Genomic DNA, 27,017 nt, shown 5'->3' with positions numbered 1-27,017 from the left:
ATTATTGCTATTTTAAAATTTGTTATTAATAATAAATTACATTCATAATTCAAAATTATGTGTTTTATATTCGATCTTCAAATCAACTGCAGGGTATTCAATGTGTTAATTTGTTCATTAGTGTGTGTGTATGTGTGCATGCCTGTATGCACTCATGTTTGAGGCACAGGGCAGGCAATGTTAGCCTGGGGTCTTGTTAGCCAGTAGACACTGGTTAAATGTGTCCATCAATGTTTAAATCAAACCTACGCCAATATGCCAGTTACTAAGAGTCCAAAGCCACACAAAAGACATCAAAAAGGACACTCAGTGCCTCACTTTTAACATCATAGATTGGAGTAGGCTAATGGCCTTAGGTAGAACTGTCCACAGGACTTACCTGCACCATTATTCCAGCACAGATACCTTACTGATCCAGGCTTTCAAGAACATTATAAGGACTGATACTTATGATGACTACAAAAAAACGTATCCACCAAGTTCACTAGATCAAAATTTGCTTGGGATGTGATGGTTACTTCAGGTCTACCAAAATGACTTAATTACAAACTAAGTGGCCATGGCTTTTTCGCGCATGCAGTTTCATTCTGCATCCACATGGTGAATTTCATTGCACAGTCCAATAAAAATACATTCTTTTTTATTTCCGTGACTCACTTGATTGGAGTAGATTTGAATGTACTCTTCACCCTGTTAATTGATATGAATTGCTTGCATTTCCCTTACAGTGAGATGTAGCCTAAACTTCCTGGTGATTTTTCTGAAGAGAGAACATGTCTCCACTGTAATAAAACACCACAGTGCACTTGTGGACTTGGGGGATTGGCAAATGTACGCTTGAGGTAGAAGTTGTCCCTAAGTACTGAGATATGTCCAGATGCTCTACCCAATTCCTAAATCTTAACCATTAGGATGATAAATGCAAAACCTGCTTTGGATCAGTGCTCACAGGCATCTATCGATACAGTTGATACTATTTGTTTTTCAACAGGAAAATTTGGAGGGAAATCGGTACAGAAGCAAGGTAAAGGAGAGCTAATGGCATCACACATTAAGCATGCTGGGCATGCAGGCATTTCTGTTGCTCATTTACTCACCTTTATGATATGCCTTTTGCTTTGTTTTGGAATGATGCGTGGATTAATGTTGCACTGATATGTGAACGCCTGCCCTCACAGACGTGTCCATAGGTGTAGTTGGACATTATGAATGAATGATAAATAATTTGCTCATTTAATCTTTCCCCTTTCCACAAGAAATAGGAAGTTACTGCAGCCCACGATAACCATAAAAGTAAGCACTGGTCTATTTGTTCTTAGTTATTATTTTTAGCTATAGAATCATGTGTAAATTCATTTCAGGAACAGCACAGTACACAGCAAACTCACAACAATGAAGTTTCATGAAAAGAATATATGTTGCTCTTAAATAATTACTTACAAAGACAAGTGAAATATATATATATATATATATATATATATATATACATATATAGTACATACATAAATATATATGTATATACACACACATATACATATATATATATATACACACATACACAACAGAACACCTTCAGGTCAGAAATAGACTTGACTGTACACCATGCATTCCAAAATACAGTACATATTCGAGGCCATTGCAACACTGGAGTCAAATTCAGCGGTCTCTTCTCTTAGGCAGAATGCAGTAAAAACAAACAAATACATACATAGCTTTCTTCCCTTTAAATCATTTTAACAAAATTAAATTTGATTTTGGCTCTTGCTACATTGTGACAAATTTTCTATATATAAATTAAATTTCAACAAAAATAATATTAATACAAAATGAAGTTGTCTGAAAATCTCTATACAAATCTCACTAGTTTACAGTATTACATTTAGTGAGGTCACGTTTCAGAATGTTCACTCATATTCCAAGTGTGTATTTTCTGACATGATGACCGCAAGCTCCTATATTCTTTTTCATTGTTTTCATTTGATCTAAAAATATGCAGCCAGCATCATGTCTTCTCTCCTCTTAAAGGTACAGGTCCTCCCCAGAGTCCCATCTTCATTGATCCGTTGTGCCTCCTGGTGGTGGGCAGTGGTACTGCAGTCCCCCATGAGTGAGCAAGGAGTGCCTGAGGGTGGGGAATGCAGTTTCCCGCCAGCTCATGCCATCAGCAGGAGCAGAAGTGAAGGGGGAGGAGCCCAGACAGGCACTCAGGAAGCCTCGTACTCTAGAGACATCCCAATAATGCAGCGGCCATGTTAACAGCATTGCAGTCCAAGTCTGCCGCGCTGCATGCAGATTCCCTTTGGTCTCAACATCCTTCATTGTCTGTGACTGGTCTGTGAGCTGCTCCCACACCCCCTCCCCTCTCCTCTCACAAGTACCCCCGCTAACTACCCGGCTCCTCCCACCTCGGGGCAGTTAATGTCACCGCCCCGGGCACAAGGTGGGTTTGATGCAGCGACCCTGGAACAGCACCAGGTTTGCGGGACAGTGGCAGCCGGCCACGCAGGGTTTATGGCACGGTCCGATCTCGTTCCAGTTGTCGCAGGTTTTGGTGCAGCCCGGTCCGCACGTGTCATACACTGCACCATGCCTGCACTGGGTGGCTGGAGGGAGGGCAGGGGGGAAGCAAAGGAAAATTGGGTCAGACTTCTTCAGCCCATATGTCTTACTGTGCATCACAGTGATCTCTCAAAAATAGACTTTTATAGCAATAAAGACCAGCACTAAGAACATTATGTGTGATATTTAAGAAAATGTATATCAGATTCATTTGTACAGTGTAGTGGCTGAGTCTGCTTTGCAATATACAGTGTGCTAGCACCTACAATTTTCTGGTACTCTGGTACTTAACCAGGTTACCTGCAGTTGGTGGTATTTGGCAATACAGCCCTACTGGCTGCTTTGAACGAGAGCAACCGGCGATTGATTTCACGTGATGTAATATTGCAATTATGTGATGATTGATATTGGTAAACATTTCCAGTAAAAAATTAAAGAGATTGACCATTTTACCCTTCCCAATTTCACTGCAATCAGAACATGTAATTGAATACAATAATTCATAGATTACATAGTGAAGTAATATTGTGTAAAGAAGTCTTTCAAATGACAAAATCCAAAGTGGACTAGTTGGGAAAAACATGATATCTATGTTATCAAAAACCAGACACCAACCCTTTGTTCAGTAATGCTTTCAATAAATTGTGTTCATATAAAGTGTTGTGATTGGCTACATCTATGTATTTTAATTGGTCAGGTGAGCTGTCCCTCACCCACGCAGGTCTGTTCTGGCCTCCAGTGCACTAGCGCCCCCTCCCGCTCACAGGCCCGGCTGTAGGCAATGAAGGACTCACAGTAGCAGTTCTTGTGAATGGGACACTCACACATGTCTGTGACACAAGACCTGAGGGGACAAACAGCGAGAGAGAACTCAAACACTGAGAGACGCACCAACCACAGACACTAAGACATGGATTAACCACAGACAGTACCACCTTCCCAACAGCAGAGCTGCAAGCAGGCCAACTCACTACATCTTTAATTTCACTGAATATACACTGATTGAGTCTATGCAATCTGGGATAAATGGGATGCATAAACATAGACTCAAACATGGCAGGCTAACTGCCATAGTAACTTGTACCTTCCTGAAATTAGATGGAGTATGTAAATAAGGAGCAAATATCAGCCGAGGCTCTCACAACAGTTTTCCAGTGTAGCACTGTCTCCATCTAGTGGCATCATTTAAAATTACGAGAAAGTTTCATTCCGGGTAGTACAGCTGCTCCAGACAGTGCAAAGCTGTCACTGGAATGTCTAGTCAAAGGCAAAAATGTTCACCCAGTAACATCACTGAGCCAGGAGACTAGTATTCTTGTATACACGCGAATGCACATGTATGCACACGCACACGCACACGCGCACACACACACACACATAACCTTTATTTTTATATGAATTACAACAGGCAATATGTCTCCTATAACTTCAGTCCTCTCTCTCTCTCTGTGGGGGTTAGGGATGTTTCCCATCTGGACTATAAAGCTGTTGAAGCTAAGGCATCATCACTCATCTGGAGATTTTCCTTCCTGCTCTGATTACATCAGCTACACTCTCCTCCTCAAACCCACGCACTGACCTGAACATTACGCTTTCATCCTTTCATCTAGTCTATCGTTTTCAGGCCCAATTTCTCTTTTCTCCATCCCATTTTTCTTTCTTGCTGTCACTGTGTGTCTGGTCAGTGGAGAGGGCATTTGCTGTCTCTTTTGTAGTAAACTTTTCCCCTCCGGGGAATCACTGCACTTTTACCCCTGATCGTTGCCCTTGTTTGCAATGTGAGTTGCTATGGAAAGAGTGTCTGCGAAATGCCAGTAAAGCAAAGGTAGTAATTATGGGTATGAATGTGCTTGAGAGAAATAGAGTGTGTGAGAGTGAGAGCGAGAGAGAGAATGAGTGAGAGAGGGAAAGAGAGAGAGAGAGAATGAGTGAGAGAGGGAGAGAGAGAGACTAGGGAGGAGATGGTTCTCATTCTGTTTCAGCCAGCAGAGACAGATGCACTGTTAATGATTTTCACAACCCCCACCCAATTTATGGCGGTGCTTTCATTTGATCACAGTCCCTGATCCTGCTCCAGGGCCGGCCGTCCGTCCCTTTCCCAGAGCTGCGGAAAATGCAGGGAATTCTTACGCGTGTCATTCTGATGGAGCGTCAGTGGTGTGCTCCCCCCCCCCCCCCCGTTCACAACACCCCGCCATCTGGCTGTTGTTGCTTTATGCGGTAAAGTGGGTTAGAGCAACGCCCAGCTTTTTCGTAAAGGGCCGGGAGGAATGCAGCCGGAATGTTCTGGTAGCAGGTTGAGGACGGTCAGACGACCCGGGACTGAACCGAAAAGAGCGCTGGGAGGCGGACAGGCCGTGTTCTCGTCTGATGACTAACATTCCTTGAATCCTGCTGTGATGTCACGCTAAAACAATGATCCAACTGCTGACATTTACCAAAATATTACATTGGCAGTGTAATGCATATTTAATAGACCACAAACCTGTTGATTCGCACCATGACCTCATTTGTCTGTGGGAGTTTCAACAGCAGCCCACCATGCTAGAATAATGCTGCAGGTATGTTATATCATATGTTTCTGGGTTTTGGTTTTGCACCATGCAATCACATTTTTTTCTATGGAATTTTCCCATTGTCTTTGTGTTGGCCATTGAGGCTTTATAGAATTATAGTTTAGGAAACACACTCACAGTCTCTCTCTTACACACACACACACACACAGATACACAGACACAAACACACACACACATGCACACACACACGCACAGATACACAGATACACACACACACGCACACACACACACACACACACACACACACACACGCACAGATAAACAGATACACACACAAACACACACCTGTAGAAGGAGGTGAAGTCCACGACGGAGTGGCACTTGTGGAACTCCCAGGACTTGAGCTTGTGGCACTCCCGGTGGGCGCGGAACTTGACCTTGACGGAGCCGGGGCAGAGGATGGAGGGCGGCTTCCTGCGCGGCAGGCCGCACACCTCGTTGCTCTCCACCCGCCACGTCTCGGCCAGCTCGTCCACGTCGAACTTGAAGAGGCCGTCGCGGCCGATGGCGTCGTCCCTCTTGTGGCCGTTGTAGTTGCCGCACAGGCCGCACAGCTTGCCCCTCAGACGGGGCGCGGCCACCACCTCCACAAAACTGTCCCCGTCCCACGTGATCTCCAGCCCTGCGGCCACACACACAGGCACAGCTAAGCACAGGCTCCCTAAACACCCAGGACTTAAACACTGAGTACCGTATACATAACACAACCCCATTAACACTGAGAACCCAACACTGAGCACTCCTAAAGACCATGACACTGAACACTAAACCCTGAGCACCTAACCCTGAGTACAGTATGTAATACTGACCCATTAACACTGAGAACCCAACACTAAACACTATATACTTTGCACTCAACACTGAGTAATGAACACTAGAGTATTTCCAAATACTGAGCACCTAACACTTCTGTCTGTGGGAATTCTTTGTTTCTGCATATAGCCAGGAATTATGCATCTGTATTGGATTTAAGAGAAATGAAGGCTATTGGGGACAAATGCACAAAAAAACTGCAGACATGTCAGGACTTGTTCTACGGTCAGGGAGTGAGAATTCCACATTGGCCCACCTGCCACACCCAGGCCCAGCCTAAAGCCCCGCCCCATCCCGCCCCACCCTAAAGCCCCACCCCATCCCGCCCCACCCTAAAGCCCCACCCCAAAGCCCCACCCCATCCTGCCCCACCCTAAAGCCCCGCCCTAAAGCCCAGCTCACCTGCGCTGGTGCTGAGCTTCAGCAGGTAGCCGTCCAGGTCGATGTGCACGCCGAGGCCGTGGTAGGGCAGGGCGATGCGGCTGCCGTTCTGCCGGACGGTCAGGTGCTGGTGCAGGCTGAAGCTGTGGCCAGCGGTCAGCAGCTCCACAGACTTGGTCCAGGAGAAGGAGCGCGTTCGCCGCGCGTCGTTCTTCACCAGCACCTGGAAGCTGGCCGCGGGGGAGCAGTCTTTGGTGAGCACGTACTGGCACGTGCCCTGGAAGTTAAAGGTGCGCCCGTCGAATGTGTTGTAGTGCGGGTCCCCAAAAACAGTGCACACCCCAGGCTCTGGTGGAGAAGGAGAGACACGGTCAGGACACACATGCACTGTTATATCAACATGCACACACACACACGCACATGCAAACACACACATGCGTGGACACACATGCACGCACACATACAGGCACACACAGGCAGGCGCACACACACACACACACACACACGCACATGCAAGCAAACATATGAGGGCATTCACTCACTCATTGCCTCATTCAAAAACAAAAAAACTCAAAGCTTAACAACAACACTCACACAGGCATTTTAATGTCAGCACTCACACTGGTGTTATCCTGTCACACAATCTGCACCTTGAGCCAAAACCTCACACACAACACCCCTGCCCACCCACTCACTTTCTGTGTTCAGTGATTGGCAGGGCTTTGGGTGATTGACAGGGCTTTATAGACTATAGCTCTACAGCTTGAAGAGCCAGCAGTAATTCCTTCTTTAGCAACTGCGATGGGATTCTCCTTCTGAATATCCAAGGTACTCCTTGCCCTCGGCAACAGATTCAAGCTGAGCTTGGCCACCCAAAATCCTCACCCCAACGATTTTGTGTAAAAATGCATCTGATCCAAGATCAGTTTCTACAAGCTGCCAAATACACCTTGGGTGTGGTGCGCGAGGGAGGAACAATAACATGCTCATTTAAAAATGAAAATACATAACTTACTCACTTTCAGTGCAAACAGGGCAGCAGCCAGTGCGGTTGAGTATTTTGTTCTGCAGGGAACAGACAGACAGACAGATAGTCAGACAAGAGGAAGAGCATTCAAACTGCATCTGTGAAACTAGAGATGGTCAACAGACAGGGGAGTTGTTTCAACTTCCCTTAGAGGTGTACATCAGAGAGCCTTTTTACCCCCCACATTACCAACCCCCAGGCCAGCATTACACCCCAGCCCCCCCCCCCATCCCTCCACAGAATACAAAGGGCTCTCATTGTTTGAAGTTCTCCCCTCCAGAGATTGCGAGATTGCTTCCCAGGGTCTAAAGCACAAGCTACTTTCCTTCCGTCACTCAAAACATATTTCTTTTGTCAGAATCATAAAGGTACAAGGACAGGGGTGGAAAAGGGGTCTGGTTTGGATCCTGTCAGTCTCCTAACTGGAAGGACAACATGAGAAACGGTGACATCACTGCTAAAAAAACACTTTAAACACTTAGCAAGAAAGATATAAATATTAATGACGCAGTGTATGACTCACACCATGGTCTCGGTTTTGGTGACAACCCATAAATCTAAAATGAGATAGTGTTCTTTCTTTTTAAAGAGGCATATAACAGCTGAACTATTTGCATGGAGGAAAGTAACACATTTAATTGAGTCGAGGTTAAGGACAGATTTGAACTAAATTCAGGCCATGGCGGATGAGTGAGGAAAGTGAAGAGGAAAGGCACCGAGCCCTTATCTGTAGGCCACTCACCGAGGGACAGCTTGTGATGGGCACACACTGTTTCTGCTGGCACTCCACGTTGCCATTGACGCAGGCGCACAGTGTGCAGTTCACCGATGACCACATTTCCCCTTCCTGTCACACAGACAGACAGAGTTATCTCTCCACAGCTTACTCACATGCAACCCACACAGTATTAACCTCTCCTCAACTTATTCATTAGCAGCATACAGACACTAAATGTACTCATAAGGAATACACAGACAGCATCTGCAACCTATTCATGAGAAGCACATAGGTACTGTTATCTCCATCATGTTGCTTTGTATACATCCACACATTTTAAAAACATTATAGGGGAGACTGTGGTGCAGTCCATAGTGTGGTGTTAAATAAGAAGCTTTGTTGCACAGAAATGACCACATACATGAATATACACGTAAACATGAAGCATGAAGAAGTGAATAATGTTAATAGAAGCATGCACATGCAGAAGCATGTCACAGTTTGAGCAGACGTAAGTCTGGAGTCTGGGTCCTCCTCTCACCCTGTAGATCTTGTTCCTGACTCGACAGTACTTGATGTCCTCCACCTTAATGTATGACAGACACTCATCACAGCACTGCTCCCTGTCGTCGTGGCAACTTCCAGGCCTTGAGCACCTCTTCTTACACACCACGGTGGAATCCTGGGTAATGGAAGAAAAGAAGATGGGTGAGAGGTGTGTTCATGGTGCTAGGATTCTGGGCCACTTGTTCATATGTAGCCATTTTGCCATTGTAGGACAAATTAAGCATATTCTGCACAGCACAAAGCCTGACAGATATACCCTCTGAGCAGAAGGATTACACATTTCACAAAAAAAGTTACACAAAAAAACTGGCGATAACTGATGTGCCATGCTGGAGGGGTCACAATACAGAAGATATCCTGTGAAAAAGAACTAACCAACCAGAGCCAATCCACAGTTTACATGCAAAGAAATGGGCCAATCAAACGGAGGCGTGTACAGAGTAAGGCTGTGAAGCAGAAAGGCTGTTATTGACGTGCGAAGGGAGCCTGGCGCCAAAGGCCCTTTTGATGGCCTCCCGACTGTGTCTCACCTTGCAGGTGCACGAGGTGCAGTTGTCGTACTTGAAAGAAGTTCCGTTCTCATAAACCTCGCTGTGAAACAGGCAGCTTCCCAACGACAGATCAAACACCTTCCTCTGGCCTGTCACAAAACCCAAAATAAAACACAAGCGTGTGATTGACATACATAGGATTCCTCGTTCCGTAAAGGCGAGGGTTACTTTCAAGAGCGCCTCTTAGTTTTGAGGGGGTTCTTGTCAGCTTGTTAGGTGAGTAACTCCTGTCCCGTTTATTGTGCTCTTAAGACCGCTTTTACTGAAAGATTCTCAAGAAGCCCTGTCTCGATAAAGGCCGCAGCTGCATAAAAGGTCAGGACTGTGGGAACCTGCGAAATCTGGAGAGGACCCCCTTGCCCTTTGTACAGAATGCTGAGTTCTCGTAGCTGGGATGAATGCCTCGTGCTTCTGTAAAGGTGCTCACCACAAGTACAGGCTGGGCTCTATGGTGACAGGCTCAAACTTTCAAACTTTGGCCTTGGCTGTGTAGGTATTTAACTATGACCAGGGAATCCAAAGTGGGAGAATACAACTGGCCCTAACCCGCCAGGGTGAGTGTAGGCCAGCCAGGGGTCCTCAAGGTACCACTGCATCTCCCAGTGACCCAGCAGGAGAACTCAGCTCACCAGCTATCAGCAGTGAGAGATGCACCTCTCCACCTCTGCGCTAACTCTCTCCTGCAGCAATATGTGAAATCTATGGTATTCCACTGGCTTGCAAGCGAGTGAGTTGGTGGCATGCATGCACTATAGCCACAGAATGCCTGGTGTGCGGGTGTGGCTGGTAAACAGGAAACGTGAACTTGTATCATTAAAATACATGAAGGAACACAGCTTAGGTGGGCAAAGTCACAGAGGCAGGTAGAGGGTTGCCAGGGTTACCTAGGCACTTGGGGCAGCACTGTCCGGGTGGGGTGTGGCTCAGGAAGGAGGGGCAGGAGAGCACAGGGCAAACCTCCTTCATGCACAGTGTTCTGCCTCCCTGAAACACACACAATAGCTTTTTTAAACATGAGAGAGAGAGAGAGGAACAGTGAGAGAGAGAGTGAGCAAGAACAAGAGAGAGGGAGAGAGTGAGAGAGAGTGTGAGATAGAGAGAGAGAGGGAGGGAGGTAGAGAGAGAGAGAGAGAGAGAGAGAATCAAAGTTAAGAATGTAATCAAGAACTCCAGGTGTTAACCAAAGTGGATCCATGAGTCATCCCTGCATAAATAGAATGTTTGAGGTTTAGAGTGACACAGTAGACAGGCCGTCAGCACAGTGTAGCCTGAGCCTGTGTTTATAATACAATTTTCATGTGTCTGACAGTCACCACAGTGCAGTTTGCAACACAAGCCACCTCCCCTTGATTTATGTTGGGAGATACACAAGCACTTAATGTCCTTGGCAGCTTTAACCGAAAAATACCATAACACTGTGCTACCAGAAAGCTGTGAGTAAGACCAGTCCGTTTGTTAGTTTTAGCTCTGCCACAAGTTTAACTCCAGCAGCGAGGTCACTGTGTTCCAGGCACCGGCTCCACTGACGAGAACCCCTCAAGTCCACCAGTCGATACCAGCAAACGCTAATGGTGACGATAACACAGCTTTCCTCCTCCAGTAGATCTCACTGGTTGACATACATAGAGATTACAATAAAAATGCTTTGAAAGCTTGGTCATAAAAGGATGGTGGGGTCAGTGAAGGAGATACAGATGGAGATGGAGAGAGTGGGGAGCAGACAGAGAAAAGTGTGTATTCCGCAAAATGTTCTCACAATGTTTCTGCCATGTAGTGGCAGTGTTGTAACACTGACAAACCATTCGAGGAACACAGAGAGAATATTCTGTGTTAGCTGGGATGAGATTTTGACATGGTGATGGGTAGCTACAGTTGGGAGAGGGCTGGTAGAAGGGAAGGGATTATGGAGGGTGATGGACAGACAGATGGAGAGGTGCATGAGAAAGATGCATGGCAGGATTTTTTTCATTGTGTGACGGCGAACTGGCATAACCAGCCCACTTCCGCCCCTCCCCTTCTTTTGACAAACAGATAAGACCTGCCGGACAACATCGTCAAATAAAAAAGTTGTCCCACTAATAGAGCACACAAAGTGCACGCCTGGAATGCGTGTTTTTGGGGGTTTATAAAGGGCAATGCTTGCCACATGAGTGCTAGATGGTAGAATTGGTGTGAGCCAGTGTGAGCGTTAACATCTGCATTGCACACAATCTGGAAGTGTTCGGGGGACGCGTCCAGCCACGGGAAGTAAGGGTGGCGGGGGGGGGGAGGCTTTATTAGAGACAGCCAGGCTCACTTGATTTATGACATTAAGAGATTCCACTTCATTATTCTCGTAATGATTAATACAAAATAAGGCGATACATTAAAGTGATCATAGGATGACTGGGAAACTAAGGAATTCCTTTGAGTTTTACAGATATAGTGCAGTCCATAAGTATTTGGACAGTGACAGCATTTTTGTTTTTTCGCATCTATTCATTTGATTTGAAACAAAACAATGAATGAAGGGCTGCATTTCCTACATGGTTTACCCGGATGTAAATACCCGCAAATTAAAGCAGACAGTCTGCACTTTAACCCCATATTCAATTGTTTTAATTTCAAATCCAATGTGTTGGAGCACAGTGCCAAAACAACAAAAAGTGTATCACTGTCCAAATACTTATGGACTACACTGCATGCTCTTCATTAAAGCTTTCCTTTCTGAAGAGCAAAGAGGAAACTGTGTGTGTAGGAGTAAGAAGTGGGAACTGTGTGTGAAAGAGTAAGAGTAGGAACTGTGTGAAGGAATAGGAGATATCAGTGGCACTGATTTAAATAGAACTCCAACCAGCACCTGTCTTAGCCAGAGAAAATACAGGAAACGGGAGATTAATGTCATTAATGGCAAAGTGTCTAATATGAATGTGAGTGACATAGGCAGAATAATCCAGCACTAACCCAGCACTCACTGGAAAACCTAGAAAAAAATGCAGTGAAACCAGAAGACTGCAGACATTAGTCCCAGGAGTGATATTGCTGTCAAAGATTATCCCTGTAACCAGCCCGTCATTTATCTATAGCATATAAATAATAATTTAATAAAGAATATTGTAATACTGAAACCTAAAACAACATCAGCACTTTGGAGGGGAAGGAAATGTTTTTTAACTGGAGGTTTTTTATGTCATTCTTCTTCTTCTTCTTTTTCTTCATTATAGTAATAATAACAGTAGTGGTAGTAGTAGTAGTAGCAGCAGTTAGTTTGTGCAGCACACTGCATATTATTAATAAGAGTGCCTTGTACAGATGAGGGGGTGGAGGGGGGCATGTCTGGGTGGAGGGTGCTTTTTTTGGGTCAGTTTGGCACAGAGAAGACCCTTCCTTTATAACCTGAGAGAGCCAGGTACTGCTAGTCAAGTGTTGGAGTGCATGGCCATGACAGAAGCCTGGACTACATTCAGGACCTGGGACCAGGCCGTCTAGACAGCCTTCTGTCCCAGCAAATCCACTCGAAACACCCCTGGGAGGCTGCTGATGTCATTAATATATTTATTTGCCAACTGTAAATGATATTTTTTGGGGTGGGCGGGAATAGGGGAATTTGTGAAGGGTGGTGTTAGGAAAAGTTGCGGTCTGCAGGAAAGCTTATTAGGTGTTTGGCCTACAGGGCCCTTCTGTGATTTAGACCAAGCCTTTCCTTCATGGCTCAAAGAAGCACGTCATGCAATGTTGCTGAAAGCTGTTGGTTCAGCACTGGCAATATCACAGCTGACATAGGTTTTTCCCCTATTCCTGACTGGTTTTGGGGAGAGGAAAGAGAGGAATGGATGAATGGCTGTAGCAAGGTCACCAAGCGAAGCAGGACACATGAGAACACTCTGAGAGATGATTGGTCGAGACTTGTTTGACGGGAGATGATTTGCTGGTTCTCTGATGTGGGTGGGAGGGGCACAGGATGATACTCACTGTACATGAGCATCTGACACACGGCTGTCCTTCAGGATGAAACTCCTCCCTCTCTTTGTACAATCGGCCTTCGAAGATGCAGCCTAAAACAATAGCAGCAGAAGGTCACTGGCTACATCCTCCATTCAGCCTGGAGCTTGAGTTACTGCAACACTCTGTCCGGGCCCCACCCTCATCCAACATGCAAAACGCCAACAAAAAGTTGGGTTGGTGTCAGACGTTTTTTAACTCAAATAGAGACGCCAGAAACCTTTTTTTGCATTGTAATCTTAAATGTATCAGGGTATGTGCTCTGCCAGTCTAAATTATGAAAATAATGTAAATTATATAAATAATTACATAATATTGAGATGCTACTAAGCTTATTTTTTTCAAAAACAAATGACACATATCGGGGATTCACATGGGCTTAATTTCCCACACTCACCAGGGCAGGAGGGGCAGCATTTTTTGGGGTGAATCTTTGGGTTCTTACAGTGGACCACACACTGTACCTCCGCTTCAGTGATGACACCTTCCTGTGAAAACAGGAAACGGGAAATAGGAAATTATTTGTGGTCAGCGTGACCGAGATCATGATCTATATGTCCATGTGCTGAGCAGCTGAGGAACTGCAGGCCAATCCCACACATATGAAGCAAACAGAAAACTCATTTTACTTCTGGAATTATTCCTGCTTGTGAGATCACAATCCCACGTATTTCCACTCAATCTCTTCTCCGTTTGCCGTTTTATCTTTCTGAATTAGGTGATAATTTACGACTGCTTATTAAAGTAGAGCGGCGTGTATTAATCGTAGAGGAGCTTTATAGATGACAGTCCTCAGCACTGTTGGTTTGTGGGTCCAGCACCAAATGTGCACCTGCACACCATTCCCTCACATCCAAGCAGATGGGAAGACGTGACCCTCGGGCTCCCATCCCTCTGGCTCTTGTCTCAACGACATCAAGCCATAAATCAACTGGTGATTTCACTCTCACTCCCCATCTCTTCCTCTCTTCGCCAACTCCGTCTTTTCATCTTTCCCCCTTCACCTCATTTCCTTAGCTCTCCTCTCTGACAACATTGATTAGTGGTGTAAAGGAAAAATTGGCTCGAGACCTGAGGGTTGTGGGTTCATGACCCATGCGGTTGAACACACTGGAGAAGCATTTAAGGACCTGCTTATTGAATTAGGTAAATATCCAGCTGTGCAAGCAGTCGTGCATGGAACTGCATCCTCTGGAAATCACGAAAACTATCAGCAGGTGCTTCTTTCTACCACGGGTGAGATAAAGAGGGAGGGAGAGAGAGAGAGAGAGAATGAGTGAGAGAGAGAGGGAGAGAGAGAGAGAGAGAGAGAATGAGTGAGAGAGGGAGAGAGAGAGAGAGAGAGAGAGAGAGAGAGAGAATGAGTGAGAGAGAATGACTTGTAATAACAGGTTCGAGGTGGCGTACCTGGCACCTGCGGGTGGTGCAGGGTTTGGTGGTGGTGCTCCATGTGCTGGAGCTGTTGTAGGCCTTTCCATCCAGATGGCAGCCTGCAGATACACAAAGAGGACCAGTTAGCACTGCAAACACATCTTATTCTAATGCTCCCTTGAAAAACGAATTGTCCGTGTGTATGTATGCAACTGGGTTCATCACTTGGATACCTACAGGCTAATTCATCACGAGAGTAAGTTAGAAAGTTGACTGATTGCCTGTGTATCTGTGAATGTGTGGATTCATGGCTTGGGATTGCTGTTCAGAACAGGTCCCTGTCAGAAGAGTAACAGCACCAGGCACAGTCCTAAAGTGATTAATGAACGCCGGCTTTCCCCTGGGCAAGCGAGGAGGGATGAACTTCACTGACATTGACACTGACCCTCCTCCTAGACAACTTCCCTTGTTCACAAACAAACTCAGCCACACATGGTCTTGCTCAGGCACATTTTCTTGTTTGGATTAAGAAACTTCAGTGATCCTAACCATGACAAAGTGTTGCAAATCTGCTGGAAATTTGTTTGCACGGGCTTTGGCTCGCTTCCCCGAGCATCACATGAGCTGGCTTGCTTCCTACTGAATCTGCAGTAACTCTGTGAGCTCTACAGTACACAGTGCAACTGCAGCTACTGAAGTTTCTCTGCTCATATCAGAACAGCCATTTAGCAAACAGAGTGAGCTCTGCAGCTTTGTTCATCATTGTTTAACCCTGATTTAACCAGCAGAGTCAACTCATAACTCATTTCTCCTTTCCTGAGATGACCTGGGGAATCAATGGAGTCGGTATCGATCATAGTGAGTCAGAACTCAGTTAATTGCATCATTTCAGCGACGGTAACATGGGCTGCACAGTGTCCCATCATTACACAGAGACACTGGGTTTAACTGCACAAGAGGAAGAATGCCCCCAACAATACTGACTAAAAAACAGCACTTACAACAGCAACCTGGTTTCCCAAAGTCTCCCAGCCAAGCACGGACCAGGTCCAGCCCTGCTCAGTTTCAGATATTTGGCAGGAGGTGGATCAGGGTGTTATAGCAGCTGGTATCAACAGCTGAGACACGACACTTTCTCCCTGAAGTAAAACACCGCACAGATATCTGATGTGAAAAGCTGATGTATAATAAGTCATCCAGGAGAAACTGGTGTGGGGGGACCCCTTAGTGCAGTTATTTCATTTCCAGGAGCGTTTTATTTTATAACCAGGTATTTACCAAGAAATTACCCAGTAACAATCCTCATTGCAGAAACTGCGGGTCGTTATTTTTACCTGCTGGTATGCAGTAATTACCAGCTGTGTTCAGCTATGAAATCACCTGCATTACTACCATATCATATGGTAACTTCAACACAAAATTCTAGTTGTAATTCTGAGTGTATGTCTTTGTTTAATCATATAACTTTGTAGCAAGTATATGCCTTAGTGTGATTTGTTGTTGTAGTTCCAAGTGGGTAAATTTGGTACAGTGAAAAAGCACTGCTGTACTCCAAAAGCAGCCAACCAGGAATCAGGAAAGTAGTAACAATGCCCACAAACAGAACATGTGGGGGAAAGAATGCTGGTGGAGACTTTCTGAGTAGTTCTCACATTTTCAGTAAACTCTGGATCGTAAAAAAAGAGAAGAAGCCGCAAACAAAGGCCGGGGCCCCCTCCAGGGCCAACCCCGGCTGAAGCATAACCCCCCCCCCCCACGCTCACCCCCCCACGTTCTGCAGCCCAGATCCTGGGCTGAACCGAGTGAGGCGCTCGTAAAAAACGCTCTATTTCCGTACCCCGCAAAGAGGCAGCTGCTCGCAGCCACGAAACGGCGCTTCAGGAATAACCATCCAGATCTGCACTCGCTGATACTGGAGGAGCCCCAGAACCACAAGGTCTGGCGCCAGAGCATCCGAACGCAGGCTGCTCCGCACCCCAGCACGGGCCTCACTGGTCTGAATTATGGAGCAGAATGAGTGATTACGCCTAAACTGCGCCTTAGCATGCCCCGCTTAACACTGAAAAAGTGTGTGGTACGCGAGAGAGACAGTGCCTTCAGGCCACTTTATTACAGAGGATCTTAAATAGGCCCCGCTGACAATGTTTCATGCTCTCGTCCAATGGCAGTGCAGCCCATAACCAAGTCACAGGCTGTCCTAAAGTAAGGCAAATATTGGACCTGCAGCCTCTTTCAACTGCAACCTCACTGGCTTAGTCCAAGTTCAGCAATGAGCACCGTACCCCCCACGGATCATCAGCAAAAAGCCAAACGCCAATAACCCCAGCACAGCGAGGATGCGTGGGGCATTGGTAATGACATTATTTTCCCACAGGGTGGCAGTAATGGTAAAAATGCCATTCATTCCCAAGCGATGGTAATATGGAACTGATACAATTTAAGCCAAACACACAGAAACATGCAAAACCCTCACAGTTATGGTTTTGTTCTGCTTCATCAGTCTGATCGCTTAAGTAACCTTCAGGGAGTAAAACATCTTGGTGGAGGCAAATTATTTGCAATTCATTTATTTTTCTGAATATATTCACATTGCTTATATTCTTCATATTACGCAGTAACATGGCTTTGTGCCCATTGAAGCATTTTGAGTCCTGGGCTTCATACAACAGCACTCCCCAACCTGCCATTTGAACCAGTGACCTTCTGCAAACACGTCCAGTTACCTGAGCGTGCCCACCTGAGCGTGCCCACCTGAGCGTGCCCACCCGGTCTCTGAGTCTCACCTTTGCATCGCTCACAGCAGGCTCCGGTCTGCTTGACCACCAGCGCGCAGTCTTCCGCCACCAGGGGGCACTTCTCCTGCTTGCAGTCTGCTTTCTTGTCCTGAAGGAGGGAGAGACAGGACAGTGAGAGTTTGTAGGGAGGGTAGAGATGATTCTATTTGTGGACAGACTCAACACCACAAATCATATGACATCAGCAGTTACACTTTTTGAAAATGTAGGAATAAACCAAGTGTTTCCCACACATCTAGGTTACGTCCAGATCGTGACATGGTGTATTTATAAAGATTAAAAATATAATCTAAAGTGCATCCCCATAATGTGTTTCAGAAATGTTACAGCACTGGGGCCTGTATCACAAATCAGATATACTGAGTTAGCTAGATAACTGCAGTGAGTAAAACCTAGGACCCTCCAAAATCTGGAACATGGACTGAAGTAAAAAGAGCTGTTCCAGGTTTTTACTCAGAGTAGTTATTCAGCTAACTGAGTAATCCTGCTTTGTGAAATAGGCCCCAGGTTCACAAGCAGAGAAATGATGGAGGAATGCCATGTTACTCATCATCTGTTCCACAAGCCAAACCCATGTTTTAATGAAACAATTCACAGAACAATTCACACGCACATGCAGTCAGCTGCAAACACTCATACTTGCAGCTGAATGCATGTATGTGTGCAAAGCGTGAATTTCAGTTTAACACTGTAACCCCCAATAGTTCAGCAACTTAATGTGTTCAAATATTCACAGGTGTTTACCTGAACAACTCCTTCTAACATTCTTTAATCAAGCTATGGTGGCTTATGCAAAGCTGAGTCTACTCAGTTCATGTAATAGGAATGCTTCAAGTACAGTGAACCACTATATATAAAAGTCTTAACAAATCATGAACAAATGCCTTTTCTAAAGTAGCCACTACTGATTGCTGAATTCATACTAAGATCTCATAAATTGTGAATTTTGAATGGTCATGAAACATCAATATAATTTGGCTGTGTTGTGTCACCTGTATTAAAATCACTTGTAAGGGATTAGTGCAGCCAGTGTTAATATTGTTGAGATAAGTCATTATATTTCCTAATGTGAGTTTTGTATAAAGATTGCTACTCTGCATTAACTAAACCATCATTAAACATATACAGCATACTTTTTTTTTGAGATTTACTTTACAGTATTGAATGTCTGACAGGAAAGCAATCCCCTACCCGTGATGTAAAATATGAGTATATGAAATGCTATTTTGTTGTTTTGCTGGTTTTTGATGAGGTGGAAAAAAACAGATATTTCACCAAAATGCTATCAAAAGTTTGGCAGTCGTTGCTCTCCTCATCCAGCCTTCACACAGACTAGTGTGGAAACCAGCAGAAGACCGACACAGTCCATATATTCCCAGTGGGACAGTTCATTACAGGATTCTAAAGGATTTACAGTAGTCCTGTAGACATTTTTTACAGTGGGAGGGTTCACCCCTTGTGACCCCAAAAACCAAAGGATAAGACATTCGTGGAAAGACCCAAGGGCTTACAGGAGGTGTCTGGGAAAGTGCCTAATATGGCAACTATCCAGGCCTATAGATGAGACACGTATTTTACAACCTCTTTTGGGCCAACTCACCCCACTTGAGTGCACTAAAATCAGTGGATACAGTGCGATCACAGCGTGTTTAGCTGTGCTATGAATATGGCCTTTTGACCTCACGTCTATGGTGCGGTTAAACAAAGACAACCCAAGAAGTGAGTCCCCCACCATAGAACAACATTGGCGGTACAGAGCAGACCGTAGGGTCTGGCCTGGTGTCCTGGGAAAGCTAGGGAATGACACTGGAGCTGCTACACCTGTGTGATGCAGACATGGCCTTTCAAGCGCCCTGGACACAGACCTAGGAAGCGCAGAGGTAAAACAGGAACAGCGCTCGTACCCGACGATTCACAAAAACCTCAGCACCCTCAGGATGTTTACGCCACAAATCCTAACACAGCTGCGTGCTTCCGAGATGTTCGGCCACCGCAGTCACAAACACACCGGGTTTAAAGAAAACAGAACCGCGAGAAGCCGCTTCCACAGCCACACACGTGCTGCCACGAGGTTTCTGATGACATCATAAAGGCATTTGGAGCGTGAGCGATAACACTTCTCCAAAAATGCCGCTGAACTCAGCAGAGCAGGAAAGAAGGGCCCGTCTGCATCTCTCCACACACATCTCTACCCCTCGCCCTCCTGCGCCCGAGGCAGACAGTTCAGGCCGAGCCCAGAGTGCCATCGACCGCCCTGACTGAGGGAGAGGCAGAGCTGTGGATGATAATCGGATACTTCAGTTGTGGGCCCACACCAGGAGCTCTCCCGTCTCACAGATCTCACCAAGGTCACGGCCAGGGCCCGACCGACGGACGAACGGATGGATGGGTACGTGACGAGACGAGGGGGGGGGGTATTGTCTTTCAGCGGGGGGGTTAAGCGGCCAGCCCATCGATCCCGCCGTAGAAAGGCTGGCTGCGGTCAATAGAGAGAATTCATTATCAGCGGCAGAGGCAGCCGAGAGCAGTTCTGTCAGTGTCAGGAATCTCTCTGCAGCTGATAATGGCACCGCTCTGGGCTAATGGGTCGGGGAAGCGGAGCGCTGGAACGCGGGAATGATGGTGTCACTCCATCCTGGATTCCTGACAGTGATGATCCTGGAGGTGACCTCTACCAGATCGCTGCTTAACATCCTGCCCACACGTCACTCTGTGCTCCCCGCGGCAACACCGCGTCAATCTAACGAGGAGTCGACGGCAGGTGATAAAGGGGGCTGCCAGGTGATATGAGAGGTACGGGTGAGGCCAGCCGGATAGGTGACAGGTAGAACATGCAGGACTGCAGCAACCAGACAGCTGTACCAACATTACAGCTCTGATCACAGAATGCACTTTCACAGAGGCACAGGGCCAAGTGATGCTGTATGAAGACAGTGGATGGAAGAACACACTGAAAACACAGAGGGTCCACTGATCACCCAGAGAACATTCAGGACATACTTATTCCAGAAAAACGGTCAGGCAGGATGCACCACTCATTGACCGGTAAGGTTCACACAGACAACTGCTTGGTACATCTGTCACTGTCTCTGCGGACAAACATTCAGTTTTACTGTAGAATTTTACCAGAAAATATTAAAACGAGATATATAACAGTACTACAAATATTAAATAAGGACTGCCAGACATAAAGTGTTTATCATTTCAAAAATAATAAAATGAGCCAGTTGCCTCAGTGCCAGCTGGAAGACAATGTGTCACTCCAATCGTGTGATGACTGATATGGTAACCTCATCACAAGACTGACATAGCAACATCATTCTTTCCTGCTGTTGCCTGAATTCTTTGAAAGTTAGAGAGCCATTACCATTATCTCAAAGTAGCACATCACAGTCTTCAAAATATCAGCTAAGAAATTTCTCTGCTGAAGAAGACAGAACTGTACCAAAACAATTTCTGCAAGATCAATTATGCTACCATTAACAAGGGTTCAAAACCAAGAAATGAGGAAAGCCACTAATCCTCTGTTCTACTGACATTTATGCATGGTATGATAGAAAACATTACCATGAGACCATAACCCCACAGGGCAAAATAACTGTAAAAATGAATTCTGCCAGATGATTAGAAACTCACAAAATCCTAATCTGAACAGGATGTGGCGAAATAAAGGTGCCATACGTAATGTTTACATTTTGAATACGTATCATCACTAGATGGCGACAGTTTAGCCTTTTCTCTCCTCCATTCTTCCATTTTCTATTTCTGTCGATTCAATCAGGGTTACTATAAAGGACAGTCTCCCTGTGGAAATGAACCCGTGCCTCTGTAGCGCTTCTGTGGTACATGCCAAAATAAGGCTATGAACACACAGAGACAAACTGAGGCATGAATTTAAAAAACACAAAAATGTACTACCCTGGGGCAGAAGCCATCGAAAACAAAACAATACATACAGCGGACAGGCAAAATAGCAACAAGAATGGAACACGTATATTACTGCACTGTCATCTCCCATTGCTACCCTATCATCTACTGCTGTTATCCAGCCTCTCACTTCCTCCAAACCTTGCAAAGTACAACATGCAGTCAAGCAGGTTTTATATAAAAACTTGAGCCCAAGTTCATATGAATGCTAGTGCGCTTTTAAACATACATGCATGAGATGCTTTGAAACTTTTTCCCTGTATAATAAAAAATGAAATAAAATTTCAAAATGACTGACAGGAACTTCTGGTAGTAAGAAAAATTTTAGTTCTTTGGAAAAAGCGCATATGTCAACGAGGCAGTTACAAATTTCTGAGTTTTGTCCTTGGGACACAGACAGAAAGAAGAACTTTAAAAGGGCACTCAGCAGTAAGATCCACTTACTCTCAGAGTCCTTAACCTCTGACCCCTCACTGTCACCTCCATAACCTCCATAGTGGGCCAAAAAACAAACAGGTCACGACCCCTGCAGCCCAAATCTCTGGGATCTTTGGTTGCTCGCCAGAATGCTCCTCGAAAACGCCTGATCCAGGAATCTGGAACGAGAGACGCCAGTGTCCTGACCATCTCTGGCAGGATGAAGGAGATAATCCTGAGTGGACATTCGGAGAGCCGGCCCCCTCCATTAAAGTAATCCTGCCGGTCCAGGGGCCAACGCAAAAGCCCTCGCAGAACTCGGACTGCAACGCGCTCTAATGCCACGAGTGTTCTGTCGCCAGGAAACTCTCGCGCATGCAAATACCGCCAACCCAATGCCAGCCCTCCTGCACCCCTCCCCCACCCCCTGATGGACCGCACGGTGTAGGCAGTCAACGACAGATAGGGGACCTTTCTTTGGCACCGTCTCAGAATCAAAATCAGCTTCAACTTCCGCTGCTCCACCACCACAATTTTGAAAACAAATCTGTATCTTTCTAATAGATCGGGAGGAATGTGTGCGCACTAATTAAAAAAAATAAATAAAACACATGCCAGATCAAAATGAACAGGTTGCCTGAAGGAAAAAGTGAACTGTCCAGATTAAAATTCACTTGCTAAATATCCTTAGAAACGTGTTGAAACAGAAGATGAAAGCAGATCCTGTTTAGCTATTGTTTATGCAACATAAGTAAAGTTGCTCAATTGGGACCAATCTCTAAGCTTCTTTTTTTGTGAAGGATGGGCCTTTCATTTTCAGTATGCTTGCAAACTGATAAGTAGAGACAGGAGTTCTCATTTCTGTTATGGCAGATCACTAAAACAAAACACAACAGGTGTTTTGTGAGACTTATCTGCTGCCACTGCAGAAAGTCAAACGAGGTGGTAGACATTAAGCGGGTGGAAAAACAAAACAGAATCACTACTCTACCATCTCAGTTTCCGACAGATGAGACCATTACAGAGGGAGGATGACGGCAAATGAGTGACATTGGCTGCTGGGTGGTAGGCCCGGTTGCTGCCACGAAAACATGGCAACGTATGAACACAAAATGAATGTATTTCCTTCAACACACTCTGGTATTTTGGCACAAAATGCGAGTACAGACCAACTGTGACCTTTCTGAAGCCTTGCACTTGGCAGATCAAAACCGACGTTAGTAAATGAGACCAGGAAAGAGAGGATGCACCACGTGAGGTATAGGAAAATATAAAAGCGCATATTTTTCTGGATAAATCCAATGATTCTCGTAACATTGCCTTTATATCCTGTATATCATAACGATGTAAATGTAAATTAAGTGACTGAATAGTTTGCGCGTAGCTTACAATCATTTAGACACATGGCCACAACATGAAATATTTTAACAGACTGCGTACTGAAGACAGCTATAGTTAATCGCACTAAAAATGCCAGGCGATAACTATCACCACCGCTGTTCGCTGAGCACATGATTTACACCACATTTTGGGAATATCATGCATTGTAACATTCACTCATGAGTTCAGTGTACATTCGGGATACAGGCCAACCACATAACTACTCCAAAGAATCTTTTAATCCCCTCTAAAGATTCAACTCTAAAATTCGTAAAAATTGCATTATTTAATCACTTTTTAAAAAACATCTCACCGTTTACAACACCTTTGCAAATTGACTGGACACTTGCAGTCATTGCTGAGACTAGGAGTTTTAAAGTACAGTCGATAGCCTACAGCTACGAGTGATCACACAATTAAATCTGGGTGCTGTGTCGTTCTTTTGAAGCGCTGCCGTGGGGTTAAAAAAGAAAGTAACCCTCCATTTGTACTCCGTGTGTATAACTTGTAGCCGGCGGACATGGTCTTTTAGTCTACCCCGTGACCGCGGACACAGTTAACGCGCAGCAACAGTGAGATTATTTTCTGATTTAACTATCTGCAACGGCGCTGAAAAGAAGTTAATCACACCCATCAGCTGTGGAGTAGAAGCAATCTGGACGAGGGTCTCAGTAGCCTGTCCTAACAATGCATTCAGTATTCATTTGAATAGCAAAACTTAAAGTCGTCAATGCGTAAACACAAGCATCTATATCTGTATGTCTCCAATGACTGATAAAAGTAGCCTGTCTCACCAAACACACGCAGGTGATGCAGGGGTTGTCTGTAATGTTGGGTATGTGCAACACCTCCCCTTCGTTTTCGCAGCTGGCTTCGGTACCTGCGGGGGGAAAAAACAATATTAAAAAAAAAAAAAAAAAAAAAAAAATCAGTGAGCTCTTTAATGTAACTATCTCTTCTGATTACGCTATATAGCCTACTGTATCCTCAATATGACACAGTGAGATATCAAATGAAGCGCCTCTATCAGACGGTTCGTATTCTGACAAGGATTACCGGTCTTTTGTAAATTGATTCAGCAGTAGTGTTTTAGATGGAAAGTGCCGTTAGTAAAACTACAAAGGAGCGAAATAAAATAAACTCAAGCACGCCGGTAAAAACAACCGTCTCCAAGAAAAAATATTTCCGCAAATGTAACTGCACTGCAAAATATTTGTAATTAATAACATACGCTTTAGAAAGTTTCAATTCCTTCCCATGGGAGTGAAACACCTGAATCAGACGCAAATTAAAACTCTCAAGACAAGAAAAATTAGCAGAGACGGATATACCGAATGGGGATTAATTGCGCTATTTTAAAAGTAATGCCTGAGAAAACATTAATTACTGTTTACATGCTGTTGACTTAAACAACTAGGACTCGCATCATGCCCGCCTCAACATACACAGCTTCACGTGAATTAATTCAATTTCGTTTTTATTTAGCCAATTTTTCTGTTTTTCTTGCTTTATTTCACACATTCCCCGTGGAATATCCATTAAAACTGGTCCAATTGCCCCCCTCAGACTCGGGGACTGCTATTAAATTTACAGCCTTTGCGTCTAATTAAACCTGTACCGCCTTTGGTGACTGTCGGAAACCTAATACTTTTGCCTCCAACAGAGGTGACTTTTCCTCTTTTTAATGCCCTAGTTGTTCGCATATAAATATTGGATAACACCAGCCTCCACCTGCTTTTGACGTGATAGGTGCCTGAAAGCACTCTCCTTTTTATCGCCGCTACTTTGTTATTCCTCATAAAATACCTGCTTAAATTAACTATACAGAAAACACTTCTCGCGCAGGTGAAGAGGACAATTGATAGGCGATACTCCGCATATTTAAAATACCAGGTAGCAAGCCACTTGCAAAGAAATCTGATCCAAAAGGATTATAGCCATTGTAATGGCATTCAGTTGATACTCCTATCAAGTTAATTCCCCCCTCCGCGTGAAACGTTCTTGTTTGAATAATGATATGCTCCAGGCTCGCTACCGGCTGCTTAAACCCACAGTGTACAGGAGTTTATTTGAGTTTCCAGCAATCAATGTGATGCAACGTCCTTGTCGGCGATTTGAAATAAATACGGTTAGTGGCTTTCAAACGGCAATTCAATTGCAAATGTTGCAGCTCACTAAGCTCCGTTTCAATCACCCTGTGGGCAGAGCGAAATGTAGACCTCTAAAAGATCACAGCGTTAGGCGACCGAAACATCCCTGAACCTTCAACCAGGAGTTCAGCCTGTCATCAGCCGCGCGCATTAAATAACAAAACAACTAAGCAACCGTTTATATATGTTCAATAGTATATAGGCCTATACTGTAGTAGCCGATATATTTCCAATGCATAGCTGACACATTACAGATAATGATAATAATAATAATAATACTAATACTAATACTAATACTAATAATAATAATAATAATAATAATAATAATAATAATAATAATAATAATAATACTTACCGGTAATTAAAGTTGAGATGGAGTGAGGCATTTGAAACAACAAAAGCGCGAAGAAAAAGCTACAGGTGAATTTGTTGGCGAGTCTCATAGCCAGTACGTTTAGGCAGCAATATAGAAGCATCCTAATTCAATCCAGGTAAAAATGTTACCAAATTTTAAAATGGAACAAAAAAAAAACATAAAGAAAAACACGTCCTTTCTGTTTATGTTTGTGGTTGTAAAATTGTTTTAAAAACGTGGGTAATTTCCAAGAAAGTGCTCTCATCAACTCAGTACCAGTCTCGCCACCCCTAACCTTCACTTTATCGAAATGCAAAACAGCATCGGGCGCTCTCGCAGGAATCTGCCGACAGACCGGACGCATGGAAATTATAATGACAAAGCAGCGTGGACAGACAGGCGACAATCTTCATTCCAATGATAGTCCTTTCACTAGATCCATGTCCCCAACAACGCAAAAAACCACTTCGAAAAAACAATAGACAGCTAAAAATCATTTAGCAAGGGGCTCGCAAAAATAATGAAAGAAATGTTAAATGTACAAAATAATTAAAACCTGAAAAAATTTACAAATAGGCTACATGAAATTAACGCAATAAAGCTGTCCTTAAAGAAGTATTCGTGTAAGCCATTGCCTCCAAAACGCAGAAGTTAGATCTGTTGCGAAGATCACCAGGTGCAAAGTGTATGTACCGTCCAGTCAATACCAAGATGCTGCGGGGATCTTGCGCTGTTAGGGCGATCGACAGAATGTCGAATCAGGCCAGCAAAACAGGTACCGTTTCCCTCGGTGCAGCAAAAGTATTGCAAGCATCAAGCCGCCAAGTCCTACCTTTAAAAAACCAAGACACCGAATGATTCCAGTGAAATACAAACGCCGCCGGTCCAGTTAAGCGTTCCCACAGGGGGAACCTCCTACTTCCACGAAGAGATCGGCCCCTCAATATTTAAATGGTTGCCGCGAGATTAATAATCCAGCTCATTTGGCGATCAACCTGGCCCACAGTTCCCAGCTGTCCACTGCTCGTTTGTAATGAAACCATCCGCACAACGAGACACACATACCTCCGAGGGAGATCCACCTACCTAATGCTGTCGTATCTTGTTTCACTAGTAACAACCCTGAATACAAAACGCGCAGGCTACTTCACGCGTCGTTACTGTAAATCTCTGGTTTTTAAACGCTATAATTGGGAAGAAACAAAATAATGTAGATAGTTGGCTACGTTAGAACGTTTTAGCCCCCGTGTCCTCTAGTGTTAAAAGGGTTCATTTGTATTATTTTTGACGACGGCAACAAAATATTTCCACTTGCAGCCTCGTTCTCTATGGACCAGGTTGAGCGCGTGCACGGAACAAAAAAATATAATTATAGTCAGATAGACTAATTTATTCTGTAATTGTGTTTTATATCAGATGGATTACTTGTAGTTTAGTAGTTAAAATGCC

General features: G+C 44.7%; 1 protein-coding gene across 1 annotated transcript; it reads right to left on the bottom strand.

The window, feature by feature from the left end:
- Positions 1 to 1,384: 1,384 nt before the first annotated feature.
- On the bottom strand, positions 1,385 to 26,869 carry bmper (BMP binding endothelial regulator). The gene is made up of 15 exons (XM_035407373.1): positions 25,569 to 26,869; positions 23,858 to 23,943; positions 17,328 to 17,427; positions 14,581 to 14,663; positions 13,571 to 13,661; positions 13,144 to 13,226; positions 10,077 to 10,176; positions 9,172 to 9,281; positions 8,616 to 8,756; positions 8,099 to 8,203; positions 7,349 to 7,394; positions 6,351 to 6,677; positions 5,421 to 5,757; positions 3,273 to 3,403; positions 1,385 to 2,603 (listed from the first exon to the last, which is right to left on the bottom strand). The coding sequence occupies exons 1-15, from the start codon at positions 25,687 to 25,689 to the stop codon at positions 2,422 to 2,424; spliced, it is 2,043 nt and encodes a 680-aa protein (XP_035263264.1). The 5' UTR covers positions 25,690 to 26,869; the 3' UTR covers positions 1,385 to 2,421.
- Between the last annotated feature and the right edge of the window lie 148 nt (positions 26,870 to 27,017).

Source organism: Anguilla anguilla, chromosome 1, assembly GCF_013347855.1.
Source record: "Anguilla anguilla isolate fAngAng1 chromosome 1, fAngAng1.pri, whole genome shotgun sequence".
NCBI lineage: Eukaryota > Metazoa > Chordata > Actinopteri > Anguilliformes > Anguillidae > Anguilla > Anguilla anguilla.
This window is presented reverse-complemented; position numbering and strand designations above follow the sequence as displayed.

Bases quoted from the DNA above. Each gene is read 5' to 3' on its own strand.
- bmper (XM_035407373.1), bottom strand. From the start codon at position 25,689: ATGCTTCTATATTGCTGCCTAAACGTACTGGCTATGAGACTCGCCAAC. The intron at 9,282-10,076 runs GTAACCCTGGCA...GTTTTGTGACAG, and splicing joins GTGCTGCCCCAAGTGCCTAG to GCCAGAGGAAGGTGTTTGAT. The intron at 7,395-8,098 runs GTGAGTGGCCTA...TGTTCCCTGCAG, and splicing joins CCATCACAAGCTGTCCCTCG to AACAAAATACTCAACCGCAC.